Source organism: Nelumbo lutea, chromosome 4 (assembly GCF_056320005.1).
Source record: "Nelumbo lutea isolate HS-2025 chromosome 4, American lotus-T2T, whole genome shotgun sequence".
NCBI lineage: Eukaryota > Viridiplantae > Streptophyta > Magnoliopsida > Proteales > Nelumbonaceae > Nelumbo > Nelumbo lutea.
Window position 1 is genome coordinate 9,536,155 of NC_142687.1, and position 21,769 is coordinate 9,557,923.

Consider the following 21,769-nt stretch of genomic DNA (forward strand, 5'->3'; position numbering starts at 1 on the left):
ACGAAAGTGGCAATAGACCCAATTTACAGGAAATTTTCCCTGAAATTAATGCAATTTTCACGTCTTTTATTTCCCGCGAATAACTCCCTAAAGTCGACGAGACAAACGTACTAGGCTTACGGCTTACCAAATCCCTAGTAGTGCTCGGTGCTCCCTCGTGACCTTCGGAAAATACGCATTAGACCTTTTGTTTGCCATTTATTCCTTTTTCATTTGGGGTAAACCGATGAAACGATGGGGGGTGCTTTTGTACTTTCGGTGCGAGAAATCACTGTTGCAGCAGCTACTTTATTCGTCCTCAAAAGTCATTCATCGTTCTGTCAAGCTAAAATCTCCGTTTCCTCCAATTTTTTTTTTGTCTTTGATGCGTTCTTGTTTTAAGGTCTTTCATTATTGGAAACCTGCAATTCTGCATGAAAAGGCGAAAGCTTCCAACATATTTTCTGCTTCAAACTGAGGTTTTGCTGCAGAGATCGAATTCAGTGTCGCTTCGAGGTTTTCGTTTTGTTAAACTAACTCGAACTGAAGTTTTTTTTGGTTGGCTTCTTATTCTTTTTTTTTTTCTTCTAAACATTAGCTAGCTTAGGTTCGAGAGAGCTTGTAAGTCTTGACTCCACTGTCGCAGAACTTATTTGAATCTCTTCATCAAATTCTGTTTCTTTCTTTAGCTGAATTCTTTGGATGAAGAAATCGTTGAATTACTAGTTCCATTTCGTTCAGTTGATCAGTTGAAACCAACTGTTTATTTCTATTTTGTAAAAGATTAAAAATTTCCAAATTTTCTTATCTTCAAACTTGACAGACAAGTAGATTACATCACAAATAATTTCCCTTTCCATATTAAAAAACAGATAAATAATACGATAACACTTCAATTTAGAGTTTGCGTCAACTTTGATCTCTCTTTTGTTTCGTTCTCCATTTATGAAGCCTGATCCACTTCACTTGTCTTTTCTCTTGAAAATCTACTCGGAAGTCCGAGAAAATCTCAACAACTGTGTTTGCCTAAAAATCCTAAACGTTTAATAAAGATCAAAGAAAAAGAAGAAAACAACAACTGATTGCAATTCTAACAGGTTAGGTGATTCCAGCAGCTTTTTAAGGTGTTAGGTGAGGTCAGTGTAAAATCAGATCTTCTGCACGTTTGTTGTTCTTTTATATATCGCGCGATTTCATTGAATGTCGGTCTGGTTATTAACTAGGTTACTGTATGACAATGAGACAGAATAGTCTTCATGCTGCTATGGAAGAGAAACAGCAAATTCAAGAGTTCCGTTTCGGAGAAAAGACGGACAGAAGAAGAACGAGGATGATGTCTGTTGCTGCTTCAGATCAGGAGGAGGAAATAGAAGAGGGAAAGGGCAAGGAGCAGGTTGTAGATCTCGATCAGTAAGTGAAGTCTTTTTCTTCCTTTTTTTTCTTTACTTTCTGCTTTGTTGTGCCCAACGAACGTGTGCCGGGATTTTGGGATCCGGAGACTGGTAATTGACGGGTACGTATAGTTTGATCGTTCCATCGTCGTGGTCTCGTGGACTGTTATGGACTTACCTTAAGGTCCTTAACCACATAATCGCAAGAGTCTCGTAGGCTCGTAGCCCCAGGAAAAGAAGGTAAAAAACAGAAACAAATTAGGTTTAGCAATAATAGAACACAGAGAGATGTGAATCTTTGCTCTGGGTGCAGCACGGAATCATGATTAAATCTCCGAATATCATGTTGTACGAAGTTGGATCCATCATCCATGTGGTGAAGGGTTTAATTTGGTCTGGAGAACTATGCATGTCTCTAAGCCAACTCTTTGAGAATCTGCAGCTAAAAGCAAAAGCATCAGTCAAGCTTTTAGAATCCACTTCAAGACATCCATGATGAGGGGATGATGGTTGGTGATAGTTTGGCTTAGAGATGATCAGATGAAGATGATCTTTCTATATATGGTTCTATTGCAAGCTACCAATAGATTCGTACTTGAAAGTTGAAACGGGGGATTGCATTTTTTCCCGGCCGGTGCTAGAAACGATGGACAATAAATATCATGATCAAAATCGTTTTCCCTTTGTACATCAAAAGTAGTAGGGGTGTCAATTGGACTGGATTTGGTCCAATCCGATTCAGTCCAATTGAGTCCATTTTAAATTGATAAGGTCCAATCCAGTCGAATGAATATTTTTAGACCAATTTGGAACGGTCCAATTCAATGTATGGACAGTCCAATCTCTTCAAATTTATTTTGATTTAGATTGGTTTTAACTCAAACCTGATATTCTTATCTTATATCAATGAATTAAATATTGGCTTAATCCAACCCAATCCAATATAAATTTATTAGGAATGGATCAGGTCCAATTCAATCTAATAAATATTTTGGACTGTATTGATCCAATCCAATATATCTTGTTAGTCCATCCAATCTGTTCAAATTGATTTTGGATTGGATGGGGTCCAATCCAAAACCAGTCCATTAATACCCTTACATCAAAGGTGTATGGCTTTGATGCTTGTTTCAGCGTTTGTAGGGAGTCAGGAATCAAGTTCACATTATTTGATTTAATTTCCATACAGCTTAAAGCTTAGCCTTATTCCCTTATTATCCCATGCACGACACCGCCCTAGGGGCGAGTTACTGTACATTACTCTCATCTCAATTGGATTTTTCTACTTGCAAGTGCTATGATCAGTTCTTAGGTAGATGTAATTCTTTTTCTAAATTCTCTGCCTTGATGATAGTCTTTGATAAAGAAAACTAAATTTAGGCTAACTTTCTAGTTTCATTCATATATCAACTAGCTAGCATATATATACAAATTGACAAATAGCAGAGTTACTCGCTAATAATATTTTAAATATATCAATTTTTATCAATATTTTAGACACTATTACATTATAAAAAGTAACATACAGCAATTTCATGTTGAAAAAACTATTAGCAAGTAAAAAATACTATGATTTTACTGATAAAAGATTTAAGCTCTCTTCTACTTAATGATAGAGGGAAAAGAACTAGAAAAAACATAGAGCAAGGGATCTTATTTGCAATGTTGCATGGATTTGTACATGGACATGCATGGTCCGACACTACAGATTCTTGATGGCACATAGGCTGTGTTTGTTGCATGAATTAGTACGTATACGATGAATGCCATTTTTCCCAACAAATGTTACTTAGGCTTAGGGATGGTAATTTTTCCATAAAATTGCTCCCCCGACTGTAAATGGTGACGGAGGAAATATATATATTTTTTTCTCTGAACTAGGGATGGGACGGGAACGGGTTTTATATATAATTCCCCGAACCCCAAGGTAAATTAGTAAAATATCCTTAGGTTTAACATTGATTTTTAAAATATCTCTAAATTTTTCCTAAATTCTTAAAATCCTAGAATCCCATAATTCAAAGTATCATTATTTAATTCCTAAAATACTATCAAATTTATATAATCCTATTTATAAATTTTTCACAAAATAGATAATATTTAGGTGATTGTCTTGAAGTGGGGAAAATTTGGAGATTCTCCATCCTTAACGGGGAGTGAATGCCCCACCACCGGAGACGGGGTTGAACATCTTGACTAGGGGGCAGGGACTGGGTGGGGGTGCCCTGCCCCAAATTGGTATAATCGCCTAAGGTGTTTGTTGCATGGATTAATACATATGCGATGGATGGTATTTGTTTAGGCCGTGGGGGTACCTTTTTTTAGAATAATTAAAAAAATAATAATAAGGTTAAGATAAATTAACAAGATAGACAAAAATTTGAAAAAATCTTAAAATTTTATTCTATATCAAGTTTGATGTATACAATTATTTATATATAAAATAATAAAACGGAATTGAAGAAAATATAATCAAATTAAAATAAAATAGTATTATATAATTGAAAAATAAAATTTATATACACATATATTAATATATTATTATATATGTATATATAAATATTATTAAACATATATGTGGGCCATGTCAGGAGCGGAACCCACTTTACGGCCTTACATTTTTTCCATCAAATTTTACTTACTCTGTAATCGTTTGCTGTGTAACTCTGAACCAGATAAAAATTTTCATTTGGTTACAAAATTTGTACCAACTCCCTCCATCATTTATTCCCTCCTAATGTTGCTTTTGTTTCCAATCAGAAGTGTCAGCTCTCCAGATTCATATCACTTGTGAGGTTGGTGACAAATATTTTAGTTTTGGCAATTGTCATGCACTAATTGGTGATGCGGCATTGTTAACAGAAAATCTGGAATCTTGTTTTATAGGCTTTCTGATGTCTGAATCAGGAATCAAGAATTAATATATATAAGTGGGCCATGTCCATAGCCTTAGATGGGGCCATTCCCCCTATGCCAAAAGTGCATGGATTAGATGATCCACCTCAGTTCCGGAGACCTATATCCTCGACCGGTGGATACATCAGTTTTTGACTGTTATGCATTGACCAAAATGTTTAACTTGATTTTTAAAAATCCATATATGGTTCAAAATTTTGGTAATATTGGGCTAATTCCAACCGAATTAATACTATAAACAGCGTTGTTCTAACAAACAGTTTTATACACAGTGGCGACCCAACTGTTTATGAACAATTTTGGCAAAAGATGGGAGATAGAAGTACAATTGTTATTTCTGGGTGGCAATCAATGAGCTATTTTTCCGATGTTGGAAATATTTGTTGGTTCCTAGAGCCTGAGTTTACCAAACAGGTTAGACGATTACACCAGTCAGTGGGAAATGCTGTAACAGAAGATCGTCATATTGTGGTGGGGACAGGTTCCACACAGCTCTTTCAGGCGGCACTTTATGCTCTTTCTCCACCAGATGCATTTGAACCCATCAGCGTTGTGTCCGCTATTCCTTACTACTCGGTGAGTTCAATTTTTGTGAACTACTCTACTATACCTCTTAAGGCATAAAAATGTTCAGCCATGTTGTTAAGTTGTTGATTGATCTCAATCTAACCACAAAAAAAAAGCACGACCATTTATTCAGACGATTAATTATGCGTTATCATTTGTTGATGGTGTAATGTGTGATCTGAGATTGTTATGTATGGCAGAATGAAATATATGCCATGGAATCTCTAGTATAGATGGTCTGTATTATCAACTTAATTCCTTGCTTTTGTATTTGATTTAAATTAGTGGAAAAAGCTTAAACTTCCTTTGTTTCCATATCGAGAACTTCATTGTATAATTGAAGAATCTAACCATGCTAGAGTTGGACATTTTTTATTTTTGTCATGGCCTACAGGCTACAACAAAAAACTATATAGTGTGTAATTACATTTTGCCCAATCATCTTTGGTCTTTTGCAACCTCTTACGTGCTACTCATTTGCTTATCACAGGTAAAGAAAAATGGCTTCTGATCCCCTCCTCTCTTCTCTCCTTGGAGTATGGTTAGAACTTGGTTTAAATAACACTGTTAGTTGCATGCATGGGCACGTGGAGCTACATGTAACTATATGTATTATTTCAGCCCATTTTCCATACTCATCCTGTTAAGGTTAAAAGAAAATACAAGAGAGTGGAGTCAATTTGGACTTTTTAAGCTAATTGAGTTATGATTTGGGCAGTTGAAAATGTAAAATATATATATATATATATATAATAAATAAATAAATCTTTTCAACCTTTTGAAATGCCAAAGAAATGAAAGGGGCAAAGGGTATTTTGGTCATCATGTTGAAAATAAAAGAAGACAAAGAAAAAGAGAAAAACCTCAAATTGTGTTTACCCTCTCCAAGTAGTATCATTTTCTAAGTTATTGTATGACCCCACTAGAAAAAATTCCTGGCGAGGCCACTGCGGTGGCTGGGTTTGATCACAGATCTTATCAAAATATTTGTTCTTCATGATGATTGCTGAAATGAAGCTTGCGTTTTAACTTCAGTTTTAGAAGTGCAAGGCAAAACAACTCTGTAAAATCTATTGAGGACTTGCTTGTTCATTTACAGAGTGTTGTGTCATATTTCATATGAGAATTCACGTTTATACAGAGATATATATCTCACAAAAAATTTTCCATCATGACATATTTCTTTACCCATCTGTCCAGCCCAGTCCATCCTGGGATTGGATCCGTCTTGAGAATGACCTTCTTTGACTTGAGGGCAGGGGATGCCCTAGTCTTTGGTAGTGCACAGATGTCTATGCATGCATTCTTTTGATACTTCTCAACAGGTTTGTGATATCCAAACTCCCGTCCTTCATGTTTTACCTGATGTGGTTTGCCTTTAAGCAGAAAGTCTTATATATACAATAGAATGGAAAGCAAAATGGTGGTGGTTTGTAAGAGTTGGTTAAATGGTCAAGACTGTGTCTATTTTATCTCCAAAGCACTAAGTCTCTTAATATTCTTGCTTGGAATGTGATAGTACACATATCATTATTTCCTGGTTTATGGGCTCACCGGTGTTTGTTACAGGCTTGAAATGAGGTTTTACTCTTTCTCCACAAATTCCCTTTTCCTTCAGTACTGATAAGAAATCATTTACATCAACTTGTCATGCCTACAGTCGTACCCTTCAATTACAGACTACTTGAAATCAGGGCTTTATAAATGGGCTGGTGATGCTTATACTTTGAAAGGAGATGAGCCTTACATAGAGCTTGTTACTTCCCCAAACAATCCTGATGGCTCTATCAGGCAAGCTGTGGTTAATCGCGATGGAGGGACAGTGATTCATGACCTTGCTTACTATTGGCCACAATATACTCCAATTACATGTCTTGCAGATCATGGTCTCATGCTTTTCACTATCTCCAAATGCACCGGCCATGCAGGGATACGAATTGGGTAAGCTACTCGTATCATTGTCCTCTGAGCCTCTCAAAATTATATGCCTACATGTCTCGATATTTTACTTGGCTTCAGCATTGATTCTCTTCTTGTTCTTTAGTCATTGAAACACTTGGACTATAACCAGCATTGGAAGTTGCCATTATGAACCCAACTTTGTTCAAGGGAAAGACTGATAACATATTAATGTTGCAGATGGGCTCTTGTTAAGGATAAGGAGGTGGCAAGAAAGATGACTAAATTCATAGAGCTGAATACCATAGGTGTATCAAAGGATTCGCAGCTCCGAGCAGCAAAAATCCTGCAAGTGGTATCGGATAGTTGTGAGCAGTTGGGCTACCCTGAAGACTCAGAGAGCTTTTTCAAGTATGCTAGCCGTCTCATGGCTGATAGATGGGACCGGTTGAGAGATGCAGTCAGCCAAAGTGGGCTCTTCAGTCTGCCTGAGTTCATGCCAGAGCTTTGCAATTACGCTGGCGAGATGACTACACGGCATCCTGGTAAGTGGTAACAACACTTAAAACTACTGACAGGATTGGATTATCAATAAATTTAATTAAGGATCAATATATGTTAATAATGGCATTTACTTTTTCAATGCAGCTTTTGCTTGGCTGAAATACGAGGGGGGCATAGAAGATTGTGAGAACTTTCTAAGGGGCTATAATATCTTAACAAGAACTGGGAAGCATTTTGGTGCTCAAGGAAATTATGTTAGAGTTAGCATGTTGGATCGAGAGGAGACGTTTGACATGTTTATAGAGAGGCTATCAAATATCCGGTTATAACAGCAGCCCTTGTTCAAATGGTGAGGCGTTCTGTCTATGTTCATGTAGAAGGAAAATCAATTCATACATGTGTCTGTGTGATGGTGGTTTGTTTTGTGGTCTCGGCTAGAGAACTTCCTTTGTTTTTCTTAGTTACTTTGTTTATCAGCATTTCAATTTTATTATCAGGTCTAAATTCTATCCTCCTGGTTAATTTTCCACTCTTTGGTTGCATGTGGATATTTGTACCATTGTGATTAGGACTTAGGCACAGTGCTCCCCTCCAAGTAGGGGTGTCAATTGGACTGGACTGGATCCAGTCCAATGTGAGTCCATTACAAATGGACCTAGTCCAATCCAGTCCAATGAATATTTTGGACCTGTCCAGAGACTGTCCAATCTGTTCAAATTCCTGTTAATTTAGACTGGTTTCAACTCAAACTTGGTCCATTGATACTTACGTTTTTAACTTTTATCAATGGACCAGATATTGGCTCAACCCAATATAAATTTATTATGAACAGACCAGATCCAATGCAATATGTCATATTGGTCCATTCAGTCGATCCAAATTTAATGTCTTGTTGGTCCGTTCAATCCATCCAAATAGATTTTGATAACCCAAAACTGATATATTGACACCCCTACGTACAATAGGGCATCTTGTGTCATAGCTTCTAAGTTTGTAGCCTTGTAGATTAAGATTTTCTTTGCTTTACTTTTAAGTTTTTAAGACAGGCGTACACCTGGGTCAGCCGGATGAGCCAAGGTTATGATGTAGAAAGCGAACCTAATCGTTCTGCTTGAGGTGCTGAGACTGAGTCCAGATCTGGTCCAACATACGGTCCCAATACCCATTTCAGCTGCACATTGGGATCGTCTCACCGATACTGCCAAGTTTAGTATTGAGTGCACTGATACTCTAATGTTTTTAGTTTCAACTAAAGCACATCATACAACCCTTAACGCACATATCTGTTAATTCTCCTTATATAGCGTTTTGGTGATCTTGAATTAAAATTAATTAGTTGATCGTCATAAAACTAACATCACAAGGTATTACACTCCAAAGGGTGATAGTGTCTGATGCTGTGGTGTAGTGGTTATCACGTTAGTCTTACACACTAAAGGTCCCCAGTTCAATCCTGGGCAGTATCAATCTTCTCCTTTTATTTTGGTTTAAGGCCGGTGCCCCCTCCTCCTCCCATCCCATTATGACAATATGCAATTAATTGGTTAATTGTCATAATTTGCACATGTATTATTGTTTAATAATGAGATATTCGTTAATTCCTATTATATAGCATTTTTTGCCTTCAATTTAAATTATATTTAGAAATAGCTAGTATTAATAGAAAAAATAAAATTGATAATAAAAAGTAAAAATTTATTAAAAGTAATAAAAATAATTAACATTCCATATAAAATAATAAAAATTAATAAAAATCAGAATAGTTCAATTGGAAATGTTATAAGGCTCCTTAGGATCAATCAACCATTTTCTTCTAGATTAGGCCCAATTCAGATTCGCACCAATCCCACACACATAATGTGGGCTGATAAGAAACCTTAAGTTTGACTTGGAAGTTATATACATATATGGTAAATATTATATATAATATTTAGATAATACATTTTATATAGATATATGCTATAATAACTCAATATATAGATACCAAAATTTTATGTATTCTTTTATGTTAGAGTTAGCATGTTGGATCAAGAGGAGACATTTAACATCTTTATAGAGAGGCTATCAAATATCCGACTATAACAACTCTTTCTCACATAGTGTGTGTTTGGCATCAATGTCGTTATTTGAGAAAATGATGTCATGTAAGTGCCAAATCAGAGAAAGTGGTGCTTTAAACAACACCCTTTTGTTTGGTACGTTTTTTCAGACCATGCCTTGGAAATCAGGAAAATGTGGTATAAAGCAACGCCAAATTCAATGTTTTCTAAGAAAATGATGCATTGCTGCAATGGTGCAATGATGATATGAGTATGTGACATCATCTTGGACATTGAATAATGTAGATCAATGTTGAAAACATTGATGTTAGCACTAGTATCAAGCAAAACAAGTGTTTTCTCAGAAAACGCCTATATGACAGCATTGCTTCCAAACAAAAGCTTATAATTCCACATGTCTAGCACGTTTTTGTGAAGAAACAATGTGATGTTCCCAACACCTATGCCAAACACTTAAGGCATTATGTCTATGTTCAGGTAGAAGGAAAGTCAATTCATTGGTGTGTTTTATCTTTTATGGTCTCGGCTAGAGAACTTTCCTTTGTGTAAGGCATTATGTCTATATTCAGGTAGAAGGAAAGTCAGTTCATTGGTGTGTTTAATCTTTTATGGTCTCGGCTAGAGAGCTTTCCTTGGTTTTCTTACCTTGTTCTTCAGCATTTCAATTTTATTATCAGGTCTATATTCTATTATCCTGGTTTACAGTTCAGCTAAAACAGGGAAAAATATCCTACTTTAATTTCCAAATAAAGAAAAAACAAGAAAAGGGGCATATTGATTTTCCTCCTTTGGGTGCATGGATATTGGGACCATTGTGATTAGGACTTGGGAACACAACTCCCGTCCAAGAGGGCATCTTGTGTTGTTGGCTTGTAAGTTGTTTTGAAGATTAAGATTTTCTCTGCTTTACTTTTAAAAGTTTGGATCTGCTCCTCACAGAGCACGCTTCACACTAATCTTACAAGATTTCTTGGCCATACATTGGGAACATCTCCTGTATTTGTATTTATTATTTATATTTATGGGGAGATGTTCTTAGTACAAGGTGGGATGTGGTTGTGAGGTTGGTGTGAGGCGCGCTCTGTGAGGAGTAGATCCTAATTCTATTTTTAACACAACTGGACACCTGGGTTGGTGTTTGACATCGAAGCATTTCATAAGTGTTCCCTTTCTATTGATGTATCATGCATGTCACATCAGCAATTAAATGGAATCTACAAAAAAAAAATGCATTTGACAATCTTGTTTTTCACAAAAAGCGTTTTTTGTAATGATTAACTTTGAGATTTGGGAAAGAAGGGTTTCTTGAATTGCCTTGGTGACAGCTACATTAAAATTTGAAAGAATTGACTATTTTTCTGAGATGTCACACAGTTATCATTATAAATATGTAAATATGTTATAAGTCAAATTACTTAGAAGAACATGCAAAATGAAGTGCTTGTGAATGAGGACTCACTTGTGAAAAGAAACGCTTATGAAGGTTATGATGTACAAATCAAACCTAGTATGTGTTTGATTCCATTTATGTTTATTGAATGAATGTTTGTAAAAACTAAGAAATGCAATAATTACAATCGTTTATGACAATTGGATGCCACTAGGCACCATTAGATGCCACTTCAGCATAATAGTGAATAAACGCTTGGCCGTTTGTGGAAACTTAAAAAAAATAAATTCTACAAATGACTGGCATGTACATAAATCAAAATTCACTTTTTGCATTTTCGATGTATGCAAAAGAACAAAAGAGAGAAAATGCTGAGATGACGCCTATGTGATACCATCAATAAACGTTTACTGAATAAATGTAAACAGTAACAAACATCACCCTAATCATTCCTGTTGAAACAGGTTTACTTGAGGTGCTGAAACTGAGTTCAGATCGATTCCAACATACAGTCCCAATAGTCATTGCAGCTGCACATCGGAAACATTTCACCATGAAAAGTAGGGGAAATGTTCCTGATGAACGGCTGAAACAGCTGTTTGGAACCGTGTGTTATTGGGACCCTATGTTAAGATCAGGTTGGGAGTTGGGACCCAGGTTCAAACTATTGATACGTACGCTTGATATTGTAAAGTCTAGTATTGAGTGCACTGATTATGTTTTCTAGTTTCAATCAAAGCCCATCATACAACCCTTAATGCACACGTGGTAGATGAATATATGTTAATTTTATGTAGCGTTTTGGTGATCTGAAGTAAAATTAATTAGGTTGATTGTCATGAAACTAACATTACAAGAAATTAAACTCCAAGTGTTAATTGCGGGTGATGCTGTGGTGTAGTGGTTATCACGTTATTCTTACACACTAAAGGTCCCCAGTTCGATCCTGGGCAGTATCAATCTTTTTTTCATAAGGAAAAAATGATACCTGATACCGTTTTCATGGTTTGCACATCTTTATACTTTTTGGACTGACTGTACATCTCACCTGTCCCGACTAACTATTGTTTAAACATGGTTATATGTGAATAATTCTCATTTTAGTGATCCGAAAATTGATAATGGTTCAAATATTTATGGATACTTAAGCCATAGTTGAGACCTGGGGAGACACCATATCTTGGTTCAAGTATTTGGGGGAATTCATTAATGACCTGCATTGCATGGGAGAGGGAGTAGATGCTAAACGACCACCCATCTTCTTCACTGGTGACGGTCATTAGTAAAATTTGCACGAGAGATTTACCAATAGGAATGGCAATGGGGCAGGCTCGGGGTGGGGATTATGACTCTGATTCTGAAATTAACCTCTATCCTCATTTCTGGTCTCCATCAGGGATAAAATGAGTCTTCCGTCCTCAATGGGATGAGTTTCCTATAGGGACCCGAATCTCTAAAATATTTTTAGATAACAGCAGTTTTTTAAAAATAAATTTACTTAAAATAAATAAAAACTTAAATTATAAATATTGTTTTAAATATATTTTGATATATAGAAATAATATAATAATATATATTTAATATAAATAATATTATATATATATATATATATAATTAAGATCAGGGGTGAGGACCTCAATTCCCATCCCCATCCCCGCCCCACCAAAATAATCTCCATCCCCGACCCGATAAAGTCGGAAAAGTCAGATCCTCGTTGGGGATGGGGAAAATTGTCATCCCTATTCACCCATGTTTTACTGAATTATTGCAAGTACCATCTTACGCGGATCCGCCTATGATTTGGAGGGCAATTTTAAGATACCATATGTTTTGAACACGGTACTGATTAAAATATGCATGAATTTACCCAAAAAAAAAAGTAAAAAATCTCATATTCGATCGGTATACCTTAGAAAAAATATAAATTTCATTTTATTAATGATTAAAATAGTAATTTTGAAATTTACTTGCGCATGGCAACGTTTAAGAAATGCATCATAAAATTAATGTGAGTAGAGACTTGAGAATAATATTGAATCCGTCCATATATCCATTTAAATCCTTCCACTGATAAAAGTTAAAATGGTTTTTTATCTATGATTAGATTAGATAAGCTACTGATCATCAATCTTCATCACCCTATGGGCTATGGTTTATGCCTCTTTATCTTGTTTGACTGGGCTTCACTATTCTTCTTCTTGAAGCCGGAACCTGGCCATCGAACACTTAAAATTTGCACAAAATATGAAATGGTTTCTTTCTATACATTTGCTCCAGCCACCATGGATTAATCCAGATCCCAGATTTCGACAGAAAATTCGATTCATGGATGAGGATGACGAGGTTCATTGTATCTTAGCTTGTAGATTAATTTATTATTTAATGTTTTCAAATAGGGGGTTGTTTCCAATTTCCCTGTTTCCATTTGTTTATCAAACAGTACTCTAATTAAGTAGTTTTTCATATGGATGGAGTCGTGAGGGATGCAGACTGTGTTTCATGACGGGGGAACTGAACTAAACTCAGAAGAAATCGCTGAATCCGGACAGGATTAGATGGCTAAGGTGGGGACCAGGCGCTGAGTTATTATCTCAATCACTGACCACATCCACATGCTTGGTATGCGGGTTAATTGGTCTTTGCATTTGCTCCCTCCCCAATTCCCAATTCCCCAAATCTTCAATCAACAAACAAAACTCCTCAAGAAAATAAACATGTCTGATTCCCGGCTAACAAACACAATATTAAAATCCCACTAAATCTGATAGTATGTTTATGTGCATGTATCGCGTTGCATGTGCAATCATTCCAAGCATGTGCATTACCCATACATACATGTGTTTGGCAACATCCAACATGGGTCGGAGGAATAGAGATTGCTTGGGAGGGAACAACCAAATTCAATCAAGGAATTCCTTTGGTTTAAGATTATAACCTTTTTGGACACACATTAAATGCATTATTAGTTTGGTGTGGGTCGATCCCAACATGTAATTAAATTGTCTGTAGCTGCAGGTTTTGTCCCTGTTATTATATGATCTCTGATGATCATTTATGCATGACACATGTCATACTGCCATGACTTCACCACATCATTACCCCATCCCATCCCATGGAGTCAAAGGTAACTGGTGGTAGAGGTATGATTAAATCGAGTCGGGTCAAATTTTGGCTTGTCTTGCTTCAACTTTGTTTTTTGATTTGATTTGATTTTTTTTCCATTTGAGCTTAATTCGATTAAGGTGAAGTTTGGGAGCGCTTAAAAACAAGTGATTATCAAATAAATATTTATTTTGTGTTGGGACCATGCTAATAAGTATTTATTTGCGTTTGAGAAATAAATCTAAATAAGTGCTTATTTTCTTTCTGACTTATTTTGCCCCATTACAACATTTTTTAAAATATTTATACCATCTTATTTGAAATAAATGATTTTTCACCAAACGCTCATGGATGCTTATTAGAATAAGCACTCTCAAACTTAGTCTAAATATTCAATGATTGAACTTGGCTCAAAAGCTTGAAAACTAATATATTCTTTTACATTTTATACATAAATCAAATCAAATTCGTGAACTTTCGAGTCAAGCTTTTTATTGGTAGCACTCAAATTTACCCTGAAATTAAAGCTCGAGCCAAAATTATTTAATTAAAGTTAAATTTGATTGGACATTAATTGGTTGTGTGGTTCAAAGGAGTTGAACGGGACAGTTGAATCCACCAATTTGTTCAATATCGTTAGTCCCAGTATCTAACCAAAATTTAACTAGCTACTGATACTAGTTCCACTTCTACCAAGTATCCGTTTTTGGTTTTAAGATGTGAGTTATTACGATCAGTGTTTTCGAATTGTTATTGACCTACATGGTTAGACCATTCAACTCATGAATCATTCAGGCAATTGGTTCCGTTTTATTCATGGTTTTTAAAACCAAACTGGTCAGGGGTCCGGTTACTAGGTCGAATGGTCCGATCATTCGAATTGAACGCTCGACCTGTTCTAACAGAAGAATAAAAAAAATAAAAAATTATCAAAACCGTGCAAACAGTTCGAACAGTTAACTACCCGGTTCAGCGGTTCGCTGACCAAAATCAATGGTTTTGGGGGAAAAAAGAACTGGTTCCCGATTTTTTCGATCCGATCTGGTTTTGAAAACTGTGGTTTTCCCCTTAACCTATTCATGGGCAAAAAATCGTTGATTTGATCAGAAAATCTCTGATCCAAACAATTGAATCGTTGACCCATTCGACCTGGATAGCAATGAGCTGTTTAATAAGGAAGCAGAGATGGGGAAGGACTAAGACAAAAATGATCTTAGATGCAAAATGGTTGCCGACTTGCCACTACATTTTTGTTGCCGTTGCCATCGTCATCACTGGTAAGTGATAAGTCTTTCTCCTCCTCCTTTGATTCTTCCCTCTTTCCCTCCTTTTTCTTTTCTTTCCTTTCTCTCTTTCTTTTTCTCCTTCCTCTCCTTTTTTATTTATTTCTTTCATTCTTTTCTTTTTCAGCTAAGAACCACACATAAGTCTCTCTTTTCACATAAAAGACTAAAAGACAGGCACATAAATATTTTCCCTAATCCAATCAAACCACCTGAACTGTTTGACCTAAACAGTAGAATCATTGACACAGGAATCGATAGCCACAGTGGTTCCTTCTCTAGGTGGGCGGGATTCGCCTGTCAAGAAGGGAAAGTCGTTGGTGCTCGAGGAGGTTGAATTCGTTGCCAATCAATTGTTGATGCTAAAGGAAGAGCCATTCGGTAAAACTGCTTGGAAGCTCTAAAAGAAGGGCTAGATAAAATTATGGTGAAATTTGATTTTCTCGAAACTATTTTAGCTGTCAACTCCAATAAATTATCTGATTTTAACCCCTAAAAAATGTATGGTCAGATATTTATAGCCTCAAGGTGTTTTACCCAAATTAAAATCCTCCACTGTGATAATAAGACAAATACGATAATTCACCATTTAGCTCGTGCAGCCTTTTCCCCCGATTTTAATCCTTTAATGGCAAACCACTACTCTATTTACTTGATTTGGCCCATTTGAGTTTCTCTGTTTTGAATATTTGTACCCCACTTAATGTTATTTTAATAAAAAGTTTTCAATCTCTATTATTAAAAAAAACAACATAAATATATACATTACAAAGCCCAAAAGAACTAAAATAGAAAAGAGCCGAAAATGCATGTGAATGGTTTGATTCTTCAAACAGCCTCCTTTCGGCGATGGATGATAAGGCCACGTTGCCTTTTGCCTTTTATTTTTCAAAGAATCTTACTCTTAATGTGATAACATCATTACGTATTAATGTCTATCCGAAAGAAGGGATGTTAGTGGATCGGGTCAAGTGCATTGTACGGGTATTAATTAGGTTTTGGGCCAGGTTAGGGTTGAGGTGAACCTGTATCAAATCCATCCCGGCCGTTGACATTGCGGTAGTGTTAGTGTTGAAACATTTGTATGAACTTGATTGAGTGTAGGTGGGTTGTATGTGCAATGGTTGGACCGGTTTTGGTATCCCATTTTATTCAATCTGGTCAGATTGGATTAAGGTCAAAATTGTTCGAGTTAGGTTCGGATCCCAATCCGTAGCATCCCTTCAGCAAGAATGGGGAGACCACATTGTTATAAAGAATCTCATCATCACCCATAATCTTCTGGGTTTTAGTCCGATCTTAGCAAAATGAAGGATAAGAAATTTATTATTGATGTTAATTTTTTTTTTTTTATATCATTGGTTATTTGTTTATGAATTAGTCATAGTCATTTGAATTCAGCGTTGTTGATGCATTTGAGATATTTGTAAGAATTTATTTGTATGTAATTAGGAAAGGTTAATTGGTAAATATACTTTGACCTGACTCCATCCGATCGGGCTTGGTCAGCTTCAATCAGGTATTGGATTAAGTTTGGATCCGATAGACAAACACATCAAGTTGAGGTTGGGTTGGGACAGAAAAAATTTTGGCTGTTGGCCTATGTTGTCGAGAACATAAACATTAATATAGACTGTTTGGGACAGACCCATTTTAATTTTATTTTTAATATTGAAAGTTGAGATTTGTTGCCAAAAATAGATATTGAAAATTTATCAAAATTATCTTCCTAATTGAACACAAGGACACAAATTTTGCATATAAGATAAAATTAAAATGACAACAAACCGGACAAGTTTATTGATAGGACCAACTAGTCCAATTTTTTTTAGTGGTAACAGTTTTAGGGGTATGATTGAACCAGCTGATGACCATCCAACCAGCAGCTGGTCCGGTTTGATTTTCTAAACACTGGTTGTAGATGGTTTACATACTTGTTCTTATCCTTGGCAATTTTGTTGTATTATGTAAAATTTTCTTTTTCTTGAAAACCTTTTTTTTTTTTTTTGTAAAGAAAGGAGACTAAAAATTATTGTTTTTTATCTGGTTGCAGTGCAAATTAACCTGGATCAGATACATGTTTTGCATCTGGTTATTTGTAACTTTAATTTACACTCCTAATTGACACAATACTAATACTCTGTCTCATTTGCAATTATTAATAGTGTAAATTTTGCATCTAAAAAATTAACACCATCTTCTTCCGAGTTCGGATTTCCTGCACCTGGTTACATGTGTGCCGGGGTGCATTCCCAATCAAATTGGGACACGTCAGAATTCGCATGGCATCTGAGTTCACATGTGTAAGTCATTTAAACGGACCGTTTGCATCACTTTTTCATTTTTTTTTTCAAATTAAAAAGTAAAAAAGAAAGAGTAAAATAGATATTTTGACCGCCTAATACAAAACACTCTTACAAACCAAACCCTTCCATAGGATGGATGCCATTAACAGCGATTGCAGCCCTTGCAGGGAAAAAATTCCGGTGTTGAAATGTTTATACTAAACTGCTAGCATAGCTCCGTATTAAACTTGAGTCAAGGTTCAGTGTCTTTTATTCCACAAATGAGAACAGAAGCAACAAACTGGCAAATCTTGCTGTTTTGATAACTTCAGTGTATGCTATATCCATTTGATTGAGGTAAAGATTTAGAAGTCTTGAAGTTGAGATAAGTTCAAGACAAGAATTAATAAACGTTTATTACTCCATAAAAAGGAAGTCATTACCAAATCCAATTCAAAATGAGCTGCAGGTGTTTTGAAAAAAACAGAGTACTCAAGTGAAGAAGAAATTATGGGCACATGAAACAATTACTTGAAAATGACTTCCACCTTTATTTGGTCGGCAATCGTTTGTTAATACACCAGGTTAGAGTCGGCTTGGTTTACAACAGTTTTCTTTGTACTCATCAGTCAAGATTTCATATGCTTCACAAATTTCTTGAGAGTTTTCTATAGCAATGTCTTCACCTGTGGAAGTCAGCATTTATGGAGTTATAGATTTGTGCCCATCGACAATAAACTTTTCTAATTTCGTCATCCCCTGTTTCAAGAGATATGTGAAGTAGCGTATAGCTCTCTATTTGGAGTTGCGATCTCTTATGTTAAATAAAGAAAAAGGGGATTAGGGTTTTACAGACAACATTAAAATTTGCGGTGGAATATAGTCTTGCGGTTATTTTTTAAGTATTAAAAGGCAAAACTAACAGATTTAAACTGACCGTTTAAACTGCATGTATATATAATGGACAGCAGAGCAGAGAGACACAACTGTCGTTTTGAGAGGAGAAGAAGGTTGGAGTTTTGAGGAGTATTTTGTTTTCGAGTCTAACGGTAACTAAACAGAGAATAGGAGAAAAAGATGCCTGATAGCGAGCAGGTGGTGCATATTAACGGACACTCTTCCCTTTTTTCTGTTGCTTTGCAAGAAAAACAAAACAGCATGACCAAAAAGCTCCCCTTCGACTCTGTTATTAACCTTGACCAGTAAGTTTCCAATTCCAAGCCTGTGTCTTATTTGCTTCACCATCATTTTCGATTACAGTTGAAGTTGAGCTTTTGATATACAGATTGTCTCAGGCTACAGTTATTTCATATTCTCGGACTGACGCCTGACAGTATTTTTCATTTGACTTTCGTTATCAGTGGTGATCCAAAAATGTTCGAGCCATATTGGCAGAAGATGGGGGACAAGTGCACAGTGGTGATCTCCGGCTGGCAATCGCTAAGCTACTTCTCCGACATTACAAACTTGTGCTGGTTTCTGGAGCCAGAATTAGTGGAAGAGATCAGACGCTTGCATCATTTGGTGGCCAATGCTGAAATAGAAGGTCATTACATCGTGGTTGGTACCGGTTCAACACAACTCTTTCAGGCAGCGCTCTATGCTTTATCATCTCCCGATTCAACAGAGCCGATCAACGTCGTTTCAGCCGTTCCATACTATTCGGTGAATTTTCTCACAATCAGAATTGTTCAATAGTTACTTACAATTCTTCTTCTTCAGCATTGTTTATCTTGGGACCTCATTAGACGTTAATGACCATGTCTCATGCTCCCTCTCTGCTGTTTCCATACACTCTCTCTCTCTCTCTCTCTCTCTCTCTCTCTCTCTCTCTCTCTCTAGTTCAGGTTAATTAATGGTGGATGAGTACCTTAAGGGAATAAAATTAGTGGTATCAAATTTATAATTAGTGGTTACACCTGCAGACCATCATGTTATCAAGTGCTTATAAGGTTTCTATGGCCAAAGAAATTAAATAAAAAAGGAAAAAAGTTTTGGCCTTAATTTACTGTACTTATGCTCATTGATTAATCAAGTTGTTAATTAATTTGCGTTGAATTGCTTCTTCTTTGCAGTCTTATCAGGCGGTCACCGATTTCTTAAGGTCCGGGCTTTACAGATGGGCCGGCGATGCATACGAGTACAAAGGCGATCAACCTTACATAGAGCTCGTAACCTCCCCAAATAATCCAGATGGGTTTATTCGGGAAGCAGTGATTAACGGGAGTGGAGGGAAGCTCATTCATGACCTGGCTTACTATTGGCCTCAATATACACCGATTACAACTCCGGCAGATCATGATCTCATGCTATTCACCGTCTCGAAATGCACTGGCCATGCTGGGTCACGCATTGGGTGAGCACTTACTGCTTTTGTCTTTGGTACTTGTAGAGAGGAAACTCATACAGTTACTCATGCGTTTTCGTTAGATGAATTATATATATATGGCCAACTCATACTGGGTTTATCTTCAATCTTTTTAAAAATCTTGCAGATGGGCACTTGTCAAGGACAAAGAGGTTGCTAAGAAGATGACCAAGTTCATCGAACTCAACACAATAGGTGTGTCGAAGGACTCGCAGTTGCGGGCGGCAAAGATTCTCAAGGCCGTGTCTGATAGTTGCAGACAAGACTACGACAACTTCTTTGACTATGGAAGAGGCCTCATGGCCAAGAGATGGGAGCGTTTGAGAAGTGTTATTGGACGTAATGGCCTTTTCAGTCTGCCGGAATACCCAATGGAGTTCTGCAACTTCTTTGGAGAGTTGACTGAAGCACATCCTGGTAATGAGATGATCTATGTAATCGTTTTATGCTTCTCAGTCTGACAGAATATATACCCAAAAGGAAAAAATTAGCTAATGATGTATGTATGTTGAATTATGCTTTACAGCTTTTGCTTGGTTGAAGTCTGAAGAGGAGGAGACTAAGGACACTGAGAGCTTTCTAAGGGGGGCACACAAGATCCTGACTAGAAGCGGGAAGCACTTTGGAGTGGATACAGCATATGTCAGGATTAGCATGCTGGATCGAGAAGAGACTTTCGACCTTCTCTTACAGAGATTATCCAATATGTCATCCAAGGGACGGGAGAACGGGGCGTAAAGTATATAGAAGTCAGCAATGGAAAGTGGAAACAGAACTAGAGGACCGAACCATACATATACTCTAAGCAAACCCACCTCCTATGTAATTAGTACGATTGTACGAAGATACTGTCTTCTCCTTCTGTGCTTTACGGTCTTGTTCTTGGGTTGGCAGCTTGTTTTAATAGCATCTGCTCTTAACCTAACGTGTACTTGAAAGTTGGAACAAATAGTTAGTGCGCAATATCTATTGATTTTTCTCTTTCGGGCTGGACTTCAAACAGTTGGTGGGCAATGACTTTTGATCAAATTATCGCCGAAAGCATAAAAGCATATATTGTATTCACATCTAGGAAATTCAAAGATGGCCAAATGCAATTAGTTTATTTTGATGAAATAATTAGATTGGAAGCATCAATGCGGCGCACATGGAAGCCTGTTAATACGAAATCTATTAATCATTCAAGTCGGTATAGATAAAAGCTAGCTAAATAGTTGAGCTTGATGCGATGATACTAATCATTTAGGGACGTGGCAGGCTCTGAATAGAAAATCATTTGTTTCTGATTATGACTATATTTATTGCGATGCGCATCATGAACATATTACAAATGATGATGAACAAAGTCATTTAATGTGATTTCCAAACCCTCCTTTGTCAGATGGATACTTCTTCTGATTGTGATCCCAGTTTTCCCACGACCCACCAACTTCCACAAACCCAACAATTAGATTCGCGTTGGTTACTAGATTTACTACTTAGCTGCCTTTTGGTTCTCCTAATAAGTAAGACATGGTTAAACTTGCATTATGATTCAACTTTCTTCCCTTTTCTTTCTAAAAGTAAATGTCATTGTGGTTGGTATTGATTTCCTTATTGGAAAGGCGTAAAAATAAAAAGGCAGAGAGAATTTTTGCTCCATCTTGGAAGCATGTAGCTCCATTTTATCACAGTGGATGATACAACCACGTACAATGTCCCAATTGTTTGACTCTGAAGGTGATAAAGGTAGAGAAGGGTTGAGTATCACTACACATTGACATTTCATAATTTTAGGTTTCCAGATAAAGCCATTAAGATAAAAACCGATTGCCTGGCATCCATATGGCATTACCTTCAAGCTTGTCCTTAGTGTAGGGAATATTTAGATGCTGCAAAAAAGACTCAAAAATCTGTTCGATTGTTTTCGAAGGCCAAAAACAAGATCTGGACTGGTTTAACGTAGTAAGATTTTGGTAATAAGTTGATAAACACCTAGAAAGCTAGAACAATTTCCTCGTTGATTCAACGAGAAACATCATTGAG

The 21,769-nt window shown here is 36.5% G+C and overlaps 2 protein-coding genes and 2 non-coding genes across 8 annotated transcripts; all 4 read left to right on the forward strand.

Annotated features, from left to right (window-relative positions):
• Positions 1–312: 312 nt before the first annotated feature.
• LOC148853804 (tryptophan aminotransferase-related protein 2-like) lies at positions 313–7,785 on the forward strand. Of its 5 annotated transcripts, none has more exons than XM_088982813.1 (6): positions 313–1,115; positions 1,226–1,389; positions 4,559–4,862; positions 6,514–6,794; positions 6,993–7,297; positions 7,401–7,785. In XM_088982813.1, exons 2-6 carry the CDS (start codon positions 1,244–1,246, stop codon positions 7,583–7,585), a joined length of 1,221 nt encoding a protein of 406 aa, XP_088838939.1. In that variant the 5' UTR covers positions 313–1,115; positions 1,226–1,243; the 3' UTR covers positions 7,586–7,785. The 5 variants fall into 5 exon arrangements, with proteins under 5 accessions (XP_088838939.1, XP_088838941.1, XP_088838942.1 ...); XM_088982815.1 differs by having other exon boundaries at positions 324–495; XM_088982816.1 differs by having other exon boundaries at positions 358–1,115; positions 1,226–1,372.
• Positions 7,786–8,649: 864 nt separating this feature from the next.
• On the forward strand, positions 8,650–8,722 carry TRNAV-UAC (transfer RNA valine (anticodon UAC)). Its single transcript has one exon. It is a non-coding gene; the product is annotated as a tRNA-Val (tRNA).
• Positions 8,723–11,592: 2,870 nt separating this feature from the next.
• On the forward strand, positions 11,593–11,665 carry TRNAV-UAC (transfer RNA valine (anticodon UAC)). The gene has a single exon. It is a non-coding gene; the product is annotated as a tRNA-Val (tRNA).
• Positions 11,666–17,979: 6,314 nt separating this feature from the next.
• LOC148853807 (tryptophan aminotransferase-related protein 2-like) lies at positions 17,980–20,728 on the forward strand. Its single transcript, XM_088986069.1, has 5 exons — positions 17,980–18,578; positions 18,738–19,041; positions 19,452–19,732; positions 19,872–20,161; positions 20,271–20,728. Exons 1-5 carry the CDS (start codon positions 18,454–18,456, stop codon positions 20,480–20,482), a joined length of 1,212 nt encoding a protein of 403 aa, XP_088842195.1. The 5' UTR covers positions 17,980–18,453; the 3' UTR covers positions 20,483–20,728.
• The last annotated feature ends 1,041 nt before the right edge of the window (positions 20,729–21,769 follow it).